Here is an 18417-nt window from a genome sequence, read left to right as displayed (position 1 = left end):
TTGATTAATGATATCTGCTTAAAATGTTTTTGCTCGCACATTTAAAATGCTTCCTATGTATTGTTACATTTTTTTCAATTTAAATAATTACAGGGTACATTTTTTTTGCTATGTACGTGATTATTTATATTTCCCTGACTGCAGATAATTGGCCCCGGGGAGTATGACAATAAACGATCCTTGTCGCCATCATGACTGACAGCAATCTGAGCCCACAAGTCGCATCCTTCCGGTTAGGTTGAGCGATAATAGTAGAAGTATTCGCACATTATTACACTCCTCTGCGCGGCGTCAAATGACATGTTTTGATAAATTGTTTGATTAATGGACGCATGTGCGTAAATACTGTTTAAGTGCTGCGGCGAAGGGCTTACGTATCAATATCCAAAATGGGAGGACGAGTTGGAGGACACTCCAACGCCTTCATGTGACCATTAAAAATAATTTTCTTTTGCGTCCCGCTAAAAGCGCACTTTCCACCACAAAGAGCGACAGCTGAAAATGACAAAATCTGTCAGATGCCAGGCCGATGTTCATAAATCAAAGTGACACCCATACGCTCACACCCGAACACACACACACCCACACACACATACTTACCAACACAGGCACGCAGACATTTTCCACATTTCCGGCGCGCTCATTAAAAAATTGAGCGCCATTTGCCAAATGCGAGGAAAGCGTGGGAGAAATGAGGGGCAAAAAAAACCGAGGGTGAAACAGTGGAAAACAGAAATTGCATGCTTGAGCATATGCATATGCATGTTGGGCGAGGAACTCCACTCGAAAAAAACTAACACATCATAAATCTTGCACAAGTATCCTTAAGCGTTGCGACTCTTCCATCCTTCAGTCCACGCCCACCGCCCCCTTCCAGCGCCACTGCAAACTGGAAACTCATCCACATAAAAGGCGAAAGATTTACAGTAGAGTCCAGCTAAGTCTTTAGAATGAGTTAAAGAAACTAAAATGAATATAAGTTTTTAGTTTAAGTTACTCAAAAATCTATCATGATTCAATAACAATTAAAAAGTACTATATTTAACATCTAGCTGTGATCTAATAAATGCACTTTAATAAAATGATTGAAGGTTTGAAGTTCCGCCTACTGCAGTTCCACTGTAGAAGGCCAGGTGCTCGGTTGGGGTGAAGATTTTGCTTTTTTTAATTACAAAAGCCTTCAAACGGTCCGTTGGTCGGTGTGCACATAAATATGCAACACTATTTTTCGCCGCCACCCAGTTTTTCCCATTTCCCCCGTTTTTTCAGCACCACATGCATGCAATAAGAAACTTTGCCAAAGGCCAAGCAAACGCTCACATCGCGTTTACCATGACAAGCCCAAGCTGTCGTCATCTTTTTGCTCATCCCACTCGGCTTTTCCTCAATTTTCCACATACCACCTTGCCGTTTTCCTTTTTCCCTGCAAGCGCCTTGGGCGAATTTTTTGTGAGTAGCCACAGCAACAGCTAAACTTGAGACTTTTGGCACGTGCATCTCGTCACTTGGCCAGCTCAGCTTCTTGTTCATCTCGTTGGGCCGAAGGGTAACTTCTGCTTTCCCAGGCTCAATATGTTCTCTAATGAAACTTGTGTCAAAGTGCGATATTGATTTGTAGAAAAGGAAAGAAACGACAGAGTACAGAGATTATCTGAAACACAATTTCACAGCCCCATAGAAGTTTGTGCTGGAAAAAGTATGACCTCTTAGTTGTGGAAATCTTGCCGTAGACTGTCACTTTTGGCCAAGTTTTAAGTATAAAGTTTCAATTGAGAAGTAAGATGGCGCCTAATAAAAAAAATATAAGTAATAACTTTATCTAATTAGTAAGTACTTATCACAAAGCTAATCCGCAGTGACACAATTGAAAGTTGTGATTATTCATTTGCTAGTTTGATAAAGTTTCTCTTTATAAATATTTGAGCAAAGTAATGTTTATTATTGGATTCATATCCTGTTGATGAATTGCCCCCATTTGTGGACTTGACTGATTGATATATTTCCGTGAAAACTACAACTTCAACTTGGCATTTCATATGGTTTTATGTAGCTATCGCTACGAGTTTTTGATGGACACCAGGCAGGCAGCCGTCTGACCCTTGATGTTGATCAACTTTTATCCGTCGCTGAAATGGAAAAACTTAAACTTGCGCTTTTACATTTTATACTCGTCCTTTTTGCTTCGCACTTTTGTTGCTGCGCTTTACCTATCAGCTGTGCAGATTTTCCACTCACTCTTGTCTCTTTGACATCGCCGGGGATATCGTCTAACCCTCGAAGGGAAATGCAATTTACAGCAAAAATTGACTTTAGCCCGTAAGCTGTTGATGCAGGACTCCCTTTCACTCGCAAAGAAAAAAACAAAAACAACAAAAAAAAATAGATAAACAGACAACTTAATTTCCTAGTTAAACGTAGTTGAAGTTGTTGCTCGTGTTGCTGTTTTTCGTCATTATCTTTAGCTTTTACCCGTACTCTAGACCCTAGATGAACTGAAAACTCATAATTGACCGTACTATAATCAAGTTTTCTTTTCCGCTCTGCTCTCTGTCTTTTGCAGGTCAGTATCGGAGATGAACGCCACTTCTCTATATGCCGGGTAAGCCGTGGGACTTACGCTTAATTATGCCCATATATTATTTAATAATAGTAGCAAGTAAAGGGAGCGCCACACAGAGGACTTTAAGCCCTGACCGTATTATCCTTACATTGTGATTGACTCGCTGCCATAATGTATCCTTTTGCCCACACGGATTAAATTCATTATCGATTCATTATGTGGGCTGTGGGCGCGAAACTTTAAAAGCAAACTTCAGGAGCAAAAATTCAAATACAAATTTAATCAAACTTTTGCCGAGTGGCGTGGAGTGAAGTGGCTTCCAAAATCCAAAAAACCCGCTTTAACTTGGCTCTCGCCTTTGGCAGCTCGTGCGGCCTTTATAATTGGCATACAAAATAAAAACCGAAACAAAAGTTTGGCCCAACTCCCCGGGGAAAGTGGAAGCATTGAAGTTGAGCTCAACTTTGTTTAAAACTCGAGTGGCCATTACATTTCTAATGCTTAAATGTGTCGCTTCAATGAATTCCAAATAAATTATCAGCTGGAAAGATAGATTTGCTACCAATTTTTAAACTGACTGCATTATCAGCTGAAAAAGAGACTTATTAATGCATTGAGCATTTAAAATATTTCACGGATTTAAAAGGCAAGCAATTAAACTACCATTTCATGGTGAAAACAATCAAACAATTAGTGTAAATCGATGGGTTTATTTGCTTACATCGCGCATATGTTTTTGTGCAAGCAATCGAGAAAAAGCGTTGCCGCTTTAAATTGCTTAATTTTTTTCCCAAGTGCTTTGTTCGTTACCGTAGTGTGCGTATGACATGAAATGAAATACAAACTCATGTATAAAAATCAGAGTAAATAAAAAAGTGACAGAGAAAGCCAGTGAGTGAGACTGGGGAAGTAAAATGCCAACAAACGACAAAAATTGCGGTGGGGAAAGTTTGTGGAGCTCAGGAAAACTCACAGCAGCCCTCTGGCATATGCACATTTTGCACAATGTTTGCCCTCAGAGGGGGAAATGGGTGGGGCCGTTGTGGGGTCACCGAATGTCATTGTTAAAAGTGATGGGGGTTCCCTCCATCTCCCTACATTCCCTCCATTTTTTACTTCACTTTACTTTACTTTCCGGGGAATTGTGTAGCTCTGTTAAGGAATGCCAAAAATCGCGCTGCTCGTTCCATGAATTATAATGTAGAATCGTTCAATCCGTATTGTGTCAGGCGATGGGCGGAAAATTCACTGGGTTTGCTAGCCAGGATCTTTGCTTAATACAAATGGAAAAGGACCGTGCACATGTGAGTGTAAGAGTGCCCGGAATTGACTGTCAAGCTTAATGGTAAGTAAAGTAACTTTTCCGACTCTTGTGTGGGTTTTTCTGCGGCGATTTATACATTTTTATTGGGATATCAGAAGTTTTCTGTGCGGTAAGCAATCCTCTTGCTGAGTGTCGGTATAGTTTTATATTCCTCTTTAAAAAAAATGGCATTTATATTACCAACACATTTTCTGCAATAACCATTAGTATTTAAATTGAAGTGCCTTCAAAGTTTTCTGACCTTTGCCCGTGTCACACATGGCGTATGCTTGATAAATTTTCATTAGTTTACGGGCAAAAAACATGAGAAGGGTGCTGTGGCAAATGTAAACAAAGGGCCTAATTTAATTACCTTACTTCTGCATAGCCATTCAAGTTTAGCCAACTTTCAAGGCGCTTTGCATTAAGGTTATGCTCCCGTTAAAGCCTTTGAAGTTGGCTGTGAGTAAACTTTTTTATGGCCAACTTCAAGGCGTCGGCAGGGCCAATTAAAATGCCAAGATTTTTGCTGACTTCGTTGTTGGCAACGATGCGTCAGTGTTTGTATGCGTGTGAGTGTGTGTGTGTGGGGGGGTTAATTTATTTAGCTACCAATTGGCACGTAAGGGGTTAATTGTCAGCCGTCAGCAAAATACGCTCCGCTCGAGTTTATCGATTGTACATAACTCGCACATGTTGTTCATGTTGTTTTTCTCAGCCACCCAGTGCCCCAAACTTTGGTGCCTCAACATTCACACTTTGCTCGGACGCCCATTTTGCGCCATTTTCCCACTAGTTTGTTGATTTTGGAGTTCTTCTTAGCTGCGGGCTGCCTGCCTTGAGTTTCATTCCAGCAAGGATGTGCGGTACACTTGCGTGCTGGCCTTTTGCCTTATGTTTGATTTAAATTTAAATTAAAAATCACTCATACGCACCATCTGACTGGTGAACACCGACAGCTGCGGGCCGCTCAATGGCGAACAAGAAATTAAAAGCAAAATAAATAAGAGCACCATCCACACACATATGGCACAAGTGTCAAACACCTGGCCAAGACCACTATACGAGTATATAAAATTCATTTTAAAAGCAAGCAATCAAAGTGCCCCGCACATCCCACACACACTCAATTCAATCCAGGTACACCACGTTCAATATAAAAGCTTAGAAAAGAGTTGGGCAGAATTTGAAAAGCCCCTTCTTCCACCAGTTGGCCAGCTATTAAGCCAGTTTGTAACAATAAATTTCAGTTGCTGGCAGCACGAGGTGTTTGCCAACTGTTCACTATATTGACTTTCAATTTGGGCGCCGCTCAGTTGGTTAGACTTTATTTTTAGCCACCCTTGTGGGCCAACAATGCAGTGGCCTAAAGTCGTATGGAAAAAGTGATATCTGTTTTGGGTTCTGAAAGTTACAACTGATAGTTTTGTCGAGTAAAATGTTTAAATAACTTAATCTTTTATCAGCTAAAAAAATGATTAGCATATCGCTTTGAAAACCTTTAAAATGTGTTACAATGTTTTGAAATCGAATTTGAAATTCCGATTACCCGTCTAGCAAAGATAAAGTCCATCCATAATACATTACATTTCTGCTTTCTATAGATTGGCAAACATTTGCCAATTGGCAAACAAATACCAAATAAATCAAAATCAAACAAGAGCGCTGCAACCCCTACGTACAATGAAAGAAACCGAACCCCAGAGGTGCCCTTAAAAACTTGTTCCCTTGGCCGCTTTACAATCCAACCTCAGTCCACCTTGTAGCCAACCCTCACACCCCACTTCCACCTGAAACTCACCTGGTTTTCCTCACCTCAACCCCCCGTCGACAACCCCCGCGAACGCTATTCCACTGCGCTTGTACAAACACGTAATCGAATAATCCAATTTGTTTGCGCAAAAACTGAAACTTTTTCATAGGGCTTCAGTTGACGACGCCCCGCGTTGTGAGTCACACCCACCCATCGACCTCAACCTCACCTTTTGAGCTAATTGTTTGAGTGAGTTTTGGCCATAAGTACAGCGTCCTGCCTCCCCCCACGAAAATTCAAAAGTCCTTGTTCCCCTCGTAATTGTCTGCAAAGTGATGTAATTGTTACCAGCTAGTTTGATTTGATAGTTAGCTGCAAGTGGTTTGGGCTTGTTTTCAGCTTAGCTTTTAGATTTATGAGGCGACCCGCTTTTTGGGAATTTTTCTCTTACATGTAATAAGTTGACCCACTTTTCAAGTGCAACTATTTTAAGTGAATACTGAATATGCTTGGCTTGAAACTATTTTCTTTTCATTAGCTGGCTTACAGCATTTCCACTTATGTAATCTTCTTGCTGGCCATATTTCGAGCGATTGAATTGAGTGCGCTCAGCTATTTCCACAGCCATTGAAATCCTTTCTAGCAACTAATCCCATCCCACCATCCCATTGTGCTCTTCATTTTGCCCTTAATCAACCTTTTGTTCGTTCTCCTCCCCTAAATGGTTTAGGCAACTGTATCCCACCGACTGACCTTTCAATTAAATAAACGTTCCGTTGGTCACCTGGCCGAGAGGACCTCCAACTGTGTGTGTTGACAACGGAGCTCCACCCACCCACTCGCACCCACAATTTTCCACCTCTCAAGGCCTCCTGCTGTTGCTGTTGTCGGGCATCTTTTCACACCCACATGGAAGCGGGCTTTTTCCCCCTCTTTTTTTTTGTTTTTGCCACAATCTTGTCAAACATTGGTTGCGCCCCATTCAACCGGACATTTCCCCCTAGTTTCACATGCAGTTTTTTTCACTTGCGAGTTACAAAGCAAATGCTGTTTTTTTGCCAGGTTAATTCTTTGTGCTAAAAACAATAGTGAAAATGGTTTACAACTTAAAATGCTATGCATATGAGGTTGCTAAGGTTTAAGCTTGAGCACAATGACAAGCAGTAGAAGTCAAATAAATAGTTTAGTTTGAGGCGCTGGGTGGGCATTACTGGGCTCAGACGTATTACAGGCCTAGACTTGAGATTTCCCAAGTGCTCCAACGATGGCTTTTGTGTGTACTAAGCTGCCAATGCACGACAGATGCCCAGGATGCGAGAGTGCTCCCGGTTTTTCCCCGCAGAGATGAGCAGTTGAATAGCCCGGCTAATCCGCCTGCTTATTACCGTGAGCAGTGCTGCCTGCGGCCAAAGTAATATGCGCTTTCTGCCACAGACAAACAGCTGGCAAACTTATCCCTCCGTTTGGGTGCGTGCGCCGGAAGCCAAGGCGGGTTAAAGGGTGGACTCTGGCTGGCAGGTGGGACAGTGGGTGGGTGGTTCAAAGTGGGTGGTTGGAAGTGGAAGTGGAAGTGGTGATCGGAAGGAGGCAAGCGGAACGGAACGGAAGCACGGAACGCGACACTTTATGACGGCTTCTTGGGGACCTGCACTCAGTTCGGTTTGATGTGCTGCCAGTGCCAAAAAGGAACAAGCACTAAACTCTTACTACAGCGAAAACATTTTACCATTCAAATTGAAATCTCTCCAATCATTTGGCAATAAAATAAAACTTTTAAATATTTATTTTTATTATTTGATAACGAAGATCATGTTGCAACAGGTTATATTCTTTCGCTCTCATTCATACTAAATTCATGTAGCATTCATATAGCATTCTTACAATTATAGTTTTGTTTTCAGTGCACTGGTGGGCGTGGCTGCCAGCCCCATCTCCTGTCGATTTGCCACCCTTTAGCGGGAATTAGAAATGCATTGTCTGAGAGCTCAGCTCAGTTTTCCGTTCGGGTTTTCAGCTCAGTGTTGCTGCAGTTTGTGCGTCAACTCTTTGGCTCAAGTGCGGGCCACATTTCATAGGCTTCCCAGAGTAACCTCCACTTCCACCTCCGACTAAACCTCCAACCACCTCCACCGCCAATCACCCACTTCCAAGCACCGCCCCCTCCCCGCTTGACAACCCTTCGCTGGAAGACGCGACACAAATTAGCCATCTTTTTTGCCTGCTTTTTTTTTGTAGTTTTTCCATTTGGCTGAGAACATTTTCAGTTTGCTTTGCAGTGCACAACTGGCAACAGTCGGCGGGTTTTATTCGTTTTATTCGATTCGTTTTTGCACTCGATTCTTTTGGACTGCCCCGAAGGAAATAATCAGAGCAGTTAACCAAGGAAAAAAAGTTGAATTCTTCAGTCACAAAGTGAATATCTTGGCTACGCTCAAGCTAATTTAATTATTAGTGCTGCTGCTGGAAAAGAGATCAAGTTTAAACGAATGATTGCAAATTCGGTTTGGGCAGTCAGTGGAAGGGAAAATATTAAGTTCAGTGCAAAGATTGTTAACTAAGTTAAAAGTAATCCAAGTCAGCTGAAAATGAATTATTTAGAGCCTTTTCTGTGGTAAGAACGTATTGAATTAGTACAGATGAATAATTTGAAAATATGTTTACGTCTTTTACCTATCAACTACAATGCGGTTAAGAAAGAAATCTGCTGGAAAATTCATCAAAGTTTTCACATACATTTCAATTCGTAAACTTGTGCAAGGCTTATACAAATTATTTAAATATTTTCATAGCCTTTTCTTAGTCTGTGAAGTTTGGTGAAATTTCAACAAGTACATTTTATATGCAACCTCTGGTTGAATAAATTCAAATACACTTGACAAATTACAAAAATGTTGAGCAAAAAATACCCTTGCCATTCCCATTCCTCTTATCAACTCCAGGGAATGTTGTGCGCAATATTTGTGTTGCTTTTGCCAATATTTATACTCGTAATTTCCTATGGCATCCATCCGCAGCTGCCAAGTTTTCAACGTTCCTGTGCCCTTTGGCCAATGGCCTGCTGTTCACTCAAATGATGCGTAAAAATCACATTAGCGGCAGCCGTGCGACAATTTGGCCAGAACCAAGGTCTCAAGGCCCCAAAAGTGTGCTATATCTTTTGGCGGAGTGTGTTACCTTGGCCATTTAAAACCTTGACTTGCCAGCTAAGCCAAGTTTTTTGTATTTATAATGCCAGCATGCAGGCTGAAACATTAATGGCACTTACGAGAAGTTGTTCTTTGTTTTGCTCGGGGCTATTGGGCAACTTTTGTATGCGGCTTGTTTACTTATCACTTCCAACTCAGCTGAGATACTGCTTCATTAGTGTAAGAAATGCTAGTCAAATTCAACATAGTACCTTTGTTATATTTTCTCTTAATTTTTTTTTACAAGATTAGACCTAACAAGCTTAAGTTTTTGAATGAAATTTTTTAATTTTCCAAGCTGTCTGTCAGACAGCATTTTCGATTCGAATTTTTCGTAGGGCGCGCATATTTCTAGTTGATTTTCCAGACTGAACTACGCTTAGTTTTTGTGTTATTCCTCCCTTTTCCGGCACGGATGTTTTCATAAATTTTACTCCCTTTTTTTTTTGCTATTTTTACTGCCTGCGACTGGCATGAAAAGCATTTTACACATGGCAGCATTTTTTAATTTTGCCAGCCGGCTTTTAGAAATGGGACAGCACAAATACACATATATAGTACACATGCACTTACTAATTAGAAATAAAAACGCGAACTGCACTTGCATTTTGCTCATTACGTTCTCTCAGCCATTTCGCTATTTATTTTTTCCATATGTGTGCTGGCATTTTGTGCTAAAACATAGGGTGGCTGGTCGTTTGTTTGAAAATAATAGACACCCTGTCTTTGGGCCAAGAACTCCGCCGTCACATTGGCCAAATCCCCGCCCATGGTCTGCAGGACTCCGGTGTCCTTTGGGCAGCGTTGGAATCGGGTCAACTGCTGCCATTCAGCAGCTGGACAGCCCTGGGATAAGAAGCCCGTCTCCTGATCCCCAGCGAGACTCTCGGCAAACAGCATAAATGCCCTCCAATGGCTGCATTCATGCCAAAAGCAACCTGGCTGCTGGCTGCCCCAGTTGGCATAGAAATCCACATGACCCACAGGTCGATCAAATCCATAGCTGCCCACACTGGTGTGCAGCACCTCCACATAGTCGGCATCCTCCGGGGTCAGTCGCTCCTTTGGCTTGGCATACCGGAAGAAGGGCAGTGCCGGATCCAAAGCTCGGATCATCCGTAGGCGACCGGTCTGCACATGCTTTCCAGCTAGTCCAGCCACATGTGCACCCATGCTGAATCCGATGAGCTGGAGATCCTCGAAACGCATACCCGCCTCCTGATGCAGAAAGTCCACGAACTTGGCCACAATCTGACCCACCGGCTTGACCCTATAACTGGCCGTTATATAGTCCGCTATGGCACCACGTCCCCAGTCCACGGTGAAGATGTTGTAGTTGCCATTTCTGAGCCCAAAATAAGCTGGCAACAGTTCGTTGTACATGTTGGCATTCTCATTGCCCAGCCAGCCGTGAATGAGGATTCTGAAAGATATAAGATTAGGAGTTTTAATCAAATTCTTGACTACAACCCAAATAGATTTTAAAGAAGTACGACTAGCTTCCATTTGCCGTAGGGCTTTCGAAAACCAAAAATGGCCATCGATATGGCACTCCAAACTGGTAGATAATGGTCGGGTAGCTTTTAACCGGCTGCACTCACCTGGTGGGATTGAAGGGACTGAAGCGAGACCGACGCAACGAGGCGGCATCGTAGAGCTGCACCGGTTCGCTGGTGAACTGCTGGCTCTGCTCCTGGTCCTGGCCCTTGTTCATCACATTCAGGCCAAAGGCGGCGGTCAGCGTGTTGCCCACAACCTGCTGGAATAGCCTGCGATTTGGCGATGCCTTCTCCGATGTCCTATGTTTCGATGCTCCTGTCTGGCGACTGGCATTGTCCTGCGGGATCTGGGTGTGTAGATGGAAATAGGTGTGGTGCTCGGCGCTGTACAGCAATTTGTAGTCCGGCTGCAGGCGGAGTAATTGCTGTTCAACCGAACTGGGCCCGTGGGCCAAGTAATGCCTCTTTGACGGCTCCTGCTGTCCAGACTGCCCATGATGCACCGACTGTTCATTCAATATTGGCAGCAGGCCGGGACTCATTAGGCCAGACGACAGCAGTGGCATTTGTGTGTCAAAGTAGTTCGTCTGCCACCGCTCACCGCCCCGATTTCTCATCCGCATCATCATTGTTCCCATTCTGAGGGCACTTTCCACTTCATTTGCCACTTTTACTTGCACTGCGGGTCTTCGATTCGTCTTCGCCATATCCATCGCCATACTCATCGCCATAGTCATCAGCTTCTCCTCCGGCTGCAATTGATTGTTGTCTGCAGCGACATTATAGTCCTCAGAACCTGGCCTGTAATCAGACGCTTTCAGCTTTGCTGCAGCGAGCCACAAACAAACTGGTGTCAACGGAATGAAAGTGCATTAGGCTCGAAACTGTGCAACTAGACTAATCCGCAAATGAGTAAAGCACACAAAGAAAAACACCAGAAATCATTGTTATTAAGGAGTTGTAGTCGCACACAAAGGGGTGTTTTTTAAAGACACATTTTTCACATTTTCTACTGTTTAATTGCAACAAATAAAAATGTTTATAATCTTTCACTACATAACAATATAATTTCTGATATTTTCTGGCTGTGTACATTACTGATGCTCCAGCAGTTCGTGAAGATGATGATAGTCACCTGCCTGCAAAACGACTGCCAAATGTCCAGCATTTGCCATATTTTCCAAATCTGATCTTTGCTCCACCAACTGGCATGCAGAACTGAATCGAACTGAACGAAAGTCAGACATTTAGCAGCATATTTTGACCAGTTTCATTTTTCGGCTTATTAATATGCAGAACTTCACACTTTTTCCCACTCTCATCTTCAATTTCTTCAATTTCTCTTAACGAGAGGTAATTGTTAATGCCTGAGTTGACGGGAATTACTGGAAGAGTGCCTTCCCATTAGCTGCTAATCTGTTGGGTCAACAAAAGTTCTGGTAGCAAATGGACATGAAAAAAGGGGCAGAAGGTGCAAGAGAGGCATCTGTGCCACTGACCAAGTTATTTTACCATTTAGCACACGGCGATGGGAGTTCAATCTTTTTTGGGATAGGTCAATAAACTGGCCTAAAGTATTTCAGAAAGTATTGTTAAATAACACAAATACTCGTTCATTACGGCAGTAAATAACCAAAGTCTTTAAAAGTCCATTTCGCCATTGACTGATGATAAAATAAATCGTTTTAACACGTGCTCTTAATGTTTTTGATTTTATGGAACTAAATACATTGTACGTTGGCTTAAACATTCTCTGATTCATTCTTATTTAAGACACTATGTATCTCAATCTCGTGATTGCGTTTCCCCACAAAAAAAATATTTTCCTAAGCCTGCGGCATAAACATACTAATCGAAAATTTGCACATTTCTGCTTGTTTACTTTCCAGGTAAGTTCACATATTTCCGCGAATTCCGCCCACCGGAAGTGGCGGTCGCCATTTTAACGACATCCGGCGCGTGCATTTCTTGCCTGCAAAGTAAGGAGCGTCGACGAAGGACCTGCTGCAGGACATAGCTGTTTTCCATTGGGTTTATCGCCGATCGCAAAACGTGACGAAAACAACGAGAACAGCGTGTTGTTGGGTATAAAAAAAACAAACCCCCAGGAGCAGGGAAAGATAAACGAAGGTAACCATATCTCAGACCCCGTTCTTATCGGGATTATGTGCGAGTATATTGAATATGATGTCACGGAGCATGCGAGGACATTTCAATTCGTCCTGTGAAATCACTTCCGCCCCCAAAAGAGATGATGATGATACGGCACAAGTTCAATGTACAATCTTTTGTGCTGGGACTTTTGCATTTGCATTTTTTTTTGCGCAGCATGCCCATTGTTGTTGCAATGCGACACTCAGACAGGATTTGTTTTCCATCGCCGAGATGGGCGGGGGGATAAAAAACAATAACGCGACAATAATCGATTAAAAACAGCGAACTGGAAAAGGAACGCCGGCAGTCTGAGCTTTGTTTGCCTTTTGCTTTATGGCCGCAAGCTCAAAAATGTCACTCGAGTGACTTTTATTACGAGCATATTCAGACTGTTTAAGGATGTGGATGGGTGTCCATGGGTGTGGATGGAGCCGGATGGGTGTCCATGGGTGTAGTGTCCCGTCCTCTGGACTATTTGCCCGCAAAATACTTGAGCCGCTCTTTGGTGTCAGCATTTACCAGTCGAGTGTGCCGTGCACCCTTCATGCCGGCGGTTGGGCGTACCCCATCGCTAAAAAAAAAGCATTTTCTCAAGTGGCACTTGTCGCAGTGCATCCTGCGAGCATAAGCAGGATGCGTCGGCTCAAAGATGCTGACTCAGCGAGATATTCCCCATGCACACGCCCTTTGTGGCTTTGTTGCTGTTGTGGGCAAACAATGAGCGGCATAAACGAATTTGTTACATCAGTTAGGGCTGAGTGAGGCTTTTGACATCAAATTTGATGACTAGCAACGGAAGTGCCTCTTCAAATTGTTTATTAAAAAGTGAACTATAGTGGCTATTTGAGTTTCTATAAATAAATTCATCATTGTTAGTTTTGGAGCAGAAATTCAAATGATAACCGTTGCTTAAAATTTTAATTAGAATATTTTGCATTAAAATTAAACAAGGCAGAGACGAAAAAGCTGAGCTAGAAATTGGAGATATATGTAAACAATATTTCAATTTATAATTCCCCCAATATTATTTAGTTTTATATAAAACAAAAATAATGTTGCAAATGTTAAATTAATGTAGCAACTCTGCCCAGCATCTGTTAAAGCTTACATTTTGTGTCCTTTTATCCAACAACGGATACCAAAGCTCTACTAAAAGCTTCTTCAAAAGCATCTGAACTTTGATTGGTTAGGTGTACTGGATTTTTGTTATCCTTGCTGGAAGTAAGCTTCCCTATCAGAAAAAAGCTCTTCAAATAAGCTCGCAAGGCTTGGAGCTTTTCTATAAGCTTTTTGGGTGTCCTTTATTCCTTATTTTTAACGCTGATTTTCTGTTGGTTACTTAGATATCCTATTATTTGTTTATAAATTCTTGAAAGGACTAAATATGTTTTTCTTTTAATCTAAGCTAGTGCTCTTCTCCGAAATGCTAATTATTGCTGTAGTTGTAATTAGGACAAGTACTATACAGCTCTGCGGACTTTCGGTAAATACTTCTATTTGCAAGTTGTTAGTACAAGCATCCTGTTTGTTAATTTCCCTGAGAGAATCAGGGAGCCAAGAGGAATTTCCGGCTCTGCAGAGTCCTTCAGTCGCCTAAGTGGCCACTTGCCAGCGATGTCTGGCTTGTCTGACATCCTCAAGTGGCGTCTTCAATGGCGCTTTACCCCTCTCCCCCCTCCCGCATCTCTTGCTCCACCACGAAGGACTCGCCGTTTCACCTGAGAGGATATTGTATGCAAATGAGCAAGCATCTGGGTTGTGGTCTATGACTCCTGGCCAACTGTCCTTGTCACTTACTTGTTGAAGGATGCTTTCGGTAATTTGAGACTTTTTGTGGGCGCTGGCCCCACTTTTGTCACACCTTTTAATTAGCAAATTGCACCCAAGTTGTAAGTTTTGAAAGCCACACTCGTGTGTGTTGGGCGGAGCTATTGTGTTTGATATGTTTGATTCAGGGCACAACCTAATTTGCATAATTTTAACATATACTAAATGGTGTAAATTGACTGTTCTTTTAGGAATACTTTACTAATAGTTTGGTTCTTTTTCGTTGAAGTTACAACATTTGACTGGAATTTTCTCTCTATGTAGTCGCTCATTTCGATGCTGTCATTCGGCGTAAGAGAGCGAGAAAAGGGAGCAGCCGTCGCCGGGTTCTCATTTCCGAGTGGCTTGACTTGAAAGCATTTTTCCGGCTGCAGGTCCTTGATCCCCCATACCCCCATTCCCCCGTGCAGCCCCTCCTCTCCACTGCGTGTGGGTGTATGATTTTTTTTTTTGTAATGCACTTTCAAGCACTTAATAAGCTCACAAAAGCACCGACAATTTGCATATGGCTGTGGGTGGAGGACACGTCGTTGGTGGTTACTGGGAAGCACTTACCTTAACTCTTCGGCTCTTCAGCTCTTTAGCTCTTCCACGCATTTACGTGCACAGCCAGCCTCGAAAGGACCCTTGTCCACATACATATATCCTTCTTATCCCTGACGAATCCACTGCCACTTACGCCGGGTCTTTTGATGTCGTGTGCGTTTGTGTGAGTTCAGCGTTTACCTTTTCATCATTTTTGAGGTGCACGAGTGCAAGTGCGTATCCTGCCCTCATTCTCTCTTTCTCTCTCTGTATCCTTTTTTCTCTCTTTTTCTCTTGTACCCTTTTTTTAAAAATGTGTGTGTGTGTGAGTCTAGGTGGCAATGCCGGCAAACTTGGTTGGCAATTTTATTTTTAGGTCAACGTAATTTCCGCACTTTTTATCACCAGCTTCCGTTTATTGTTTTTTTCGTGTACGAGACTTGTTCCTGGTTTTTTTTTTATTATTTTGTTGTGGCAATTAATTATTTAAAGGGGCTAATGGGGGGTTCTCTACATATATAGGTTGTGAGGCAACATAGAAAAGATTTAAGACTAAAAATAAATCAACTCATTGACAAGTTTATTTTGGTGAAATGACGTCGTTCTTAATAAAGGGCACTTTATATGAAAATACTGATCATTTGTGTACAAATAAACATGTTTATTATGAAGATATTATGCATCATGTAGATAATCCCTATGAAATGCTGCGAAATGTAGATGAGTAATCCTCTGCGAATTAAGTATTCCAACTCATATGGCTTGCATGTCAACTGTGACATTTTCGCTTCAAACGAAAGCACTTCACATCCGTCGGTGCATATTAAATGCAGCAACCCTTAATCCTTAATCATGGCACGGCAAGGATGCACAGAACAGGATGATGGCCAGATGAACCCTTTTCGCATGTTGAAACAGTTTGGCTACCTCAAGCACAGCTAAGCGTTGTCAATTGAATTTGCACAACAAACGCTTGGCCAATTTCGAAGTATTTAGGCAAAGGACACAGGGCACAGGACACAGATACACACGCATACGCACGCATACAGCCACACAGCTGCCGAGAAACGCCCAAAAACTGCTTTGATCCTCGCTGACAGGGGCATAAGCCCAAAACAGCAGAACGGCAATGATGAAATAGCAACAGCATGTGCATAGCACGCCGGCAAGTTTCGCATCTCACCCCCTAACTTGCGGATTAAATCACATATAGCTAGGCCATCATCATCATTGCCAGCGAACTGCAGAAACGTGAGATTCTCGAGAGAAAGAAAGAGAGAGCGAGAGCCACCCCTAGCGAGAGATTCCCAGGTGCCCCCCAGGACCTTTTCTGAACTGAAACTGCATTTAAATGGCATTTTTCAGCTGTCCCTGCTCTGCTCTACTCTGCTCTGCTCTGCTATGGCCTGCCCTCAATCTCGCAATTCATCATGGTTCTTTGTCATCCTTGTGGATTTAGTTGTTTGCTTTGGTATCCTTATGCAGGCCCCTTTTGCCCAGATAATGCAGTGGGATTATATTTAGGGGTTGTTGATGAAGATGCTGCTCGGCTGCGCTGCTCTGCTGTTTTTTTTTTTCTTTTTGGTGCAACTTTTTGGGCATTTCTCCCAACTTTTACGGCTTTTCGGGTTGGCAACAATTTTCCGGGCGGAAAGAAAAAAGAAGAACGGATGCTACGCCTCTGCATCCCCCGTAATGCCTTTCTTAAGCCCACCCAGAAACTCCCACGAAAAATCAGGGAGTGGTCGTTGCCTCTTTTTTGGCCTGCAATTCAAAAAATCCTTTTATACAAATAATATTTGGAAGTCCTTAAAAGTCGTAACAAGCTCTCTACTCCTTAGATAAATAACTATAATTTTGTTTAATTTTTTAAACTGATTTTGATTAATTTCTCAGCTTTTGTCTACACAAAATGCGATTTATCCCTGTATGCGGAATCTCTCTCTTCACTCTCTCTCTCTCTCTCTCTGGATGCTGCTGTCCCTTTCTCACGCGCAGTCCCTCTCGCTCGTCCTGCAGAATTTGCAGCATCCTGCTTATCCCTTTTTGGCCCGATACACACACATACACATATATATAAGTACATTTCATATATACATGCACGTGCGTTGTGTGCGTGTGTGAAAGTGTGTGTGTGTGCGAGTGTCCTGTGCTGTGTGAGCTTTGAATTAAAAATGGAAAATTGATTTTTCCGGTCGCTCATATACACACACAATCGCAATGGACGAGCTCCTGCGTGCGTGCATGTGTGTGTGTGTGGGTGTGTGCATGTGTGTTTTCCACAAAGCCGGAAAAGAAAGCTTGGTGCGTTTTTCTCGCCTTTTTTCCTGGCCGCCTCTCGTTGCTAATGACGCTCAACAATGTTAATGCCCCGACCCAGCAGTAAGCTATAATATAGTGTTACAATACTGCTGTGACAGGACAATATCAATGGCAAGCGTCCCAATTCGAATATCCTTTTTAGAACTCCTAGTTAGTTGCTTTGTTAGTTAGTTTGTTCACTGGCTGAAACACATTATTCGGGGGTGCTCTATAGTTCGCAGTAGATGGGGACTATCCAATGGGGGATTTGGGTTAGTTTGTGGCCCGCTTTCTCGAGGTACGTGTGATCCGTCATCCGTCATCGGTCCGGGATAAATTGCACGTACGGATACCCAAAGTTGACTGAAAGGCAGCCCAGGGTAGCGGCCACCATCGTCTCGATTTTCGATTTTCGTCGGCTTTCCGAGGGTTGCGCGCGCATTCCAATTGCAAAATACGAAATACGAAATACGAAATATATCTCCCCCGATTTCAGGGGGTTGCTGCCAGCCGTCTCTTTCACTCGCCCATCTCTCTCTCTCTCTCTATCCCTTTTAATTTATACATATGCCGCCGGTGGAACTGCATCTGACTGGGGGCACATTTTCGCTCGGTGTACGTCGGGTCGCCGCTTCACATTCGAGGGTGGTTACTTCCAGTCGCTGCCAACGCTGCCAACGCTGCTTCCAGTTCTCCGAAAAGCGATGAACGAATGCCACCCACCCCGTAAATCGCACATATATGATATATAGACTTTTCCCAGAGCCGAGTTTATGCGGCTCTTTTCCGTGGCCCTCTGCACTTTGCCCGTGTGCAAGTGCTTTTCATTTTGCCCAGCTCAACACGCCGCTGCCTTCGCTTCCATGGTTGTGGAAAAATCAAATGTAAAAACAATAAAGTTGCGCCATATGCTTTTAGCTCGAAAAGAGTTGCCGTCATTTTCATTTTGTGGCATTTTTCTCAATGAAAATACCACTCTCTCTCTCTCGCTCTCTCTCGCTGACGCTTTTCACCCAACTGCAGTTTTGTGTCTACATAAATTTGATGCACTTGAGGGGGGGGTTGGCGGGTGGAAAATGCAGGGCAAAGGACAAACGACAGGTGAGAGAGAGTGGGAAATTGTTGGGAGGCTTTTGAAAAAGCAAAGCCGAGCAATTTGTTTTTCGTGCATTCTCATGTTTTTTCACCCGATTGTTATTGTTATTTCTGGCAATGGATCCCGGTAAATTGCATTGCAATTTTTGGCCGCCGGGGGAAAAGGATCAAACGACTACGGTTTTCAGATTGCAGTTTGTCATCGGATAGCCGTT

At 42.9% G+C, this 18417-nt stretch overlaps 2 protein-coding genes across 7 annotated transcripts in view; one reads left to right on the top strand and one right to left on the bottom strand.

Annotated features, from left to right (window-relative positions):
• Positions 1-18417, top strand: part of LOC6538497 (RNA-binding protein P) — an 89370-nt gene that overhangs the window by 58219 nt on the left and 12734 nt on the right. For 3 of the 6 annotated variants that reach the window (XM_039375866.2, XM_002098983.4, XM_039375865.2), the window contains one exon: positions 2561-2599. The exons of 2 other annotated variants lie outside the window; for them this stretch is intronic. In XM_039375866.2, the coding sequence (XP_039231800.1) occupies positions 2561-2599 (39 nt within the window). Of the gene's footprint in view, positions 1-2560; positions 2600-7923; positions 8228-18417 lie in introns of those variants that run through there. One more of the 6 variants, XM_015193408.3, reaches the window with a different exon arrangement.
• On the bottom strand, positions 9001-16714 carry LOC6538500. The gene is made up of 3 exons (XM_002098986.4): positions 11436-16714; positions 10403-11147; positions 9001-10224 (listed from the first exon to the last, which is right to left on the bottom strand). The coding sequence occupies exons 1-3, from the start codon at positions 11545-11547 to the stop codon at positions 9417-9419; spliced, it is 1665 nt and encodes a 554-aa protein (XP_002099022.3). The 5' UTR covers positions 11548-16714; the 3' UTR covers positions 9001-9416.

Source organism: Drosophila yakuba, chromosome 3R (genome assembly GCF_016746365.2).
Source record: "Drosophila yakuba strain Tai18E2 chromosome 3R, Prin_Dyak_Tai18E2_2.1, whole genome shotgun sequence".
NCBI lineage: Eukaryota > Metazoa > Arthropoda > Insecta > Diptera > Drosophilidae > Drosophila > Drosophila yakuba.
The sequence above is the reverse complement of the archived record's forward strand: the minus strand, read 5'-3'. Positions and strand labels throughout refer to the sequence as shown.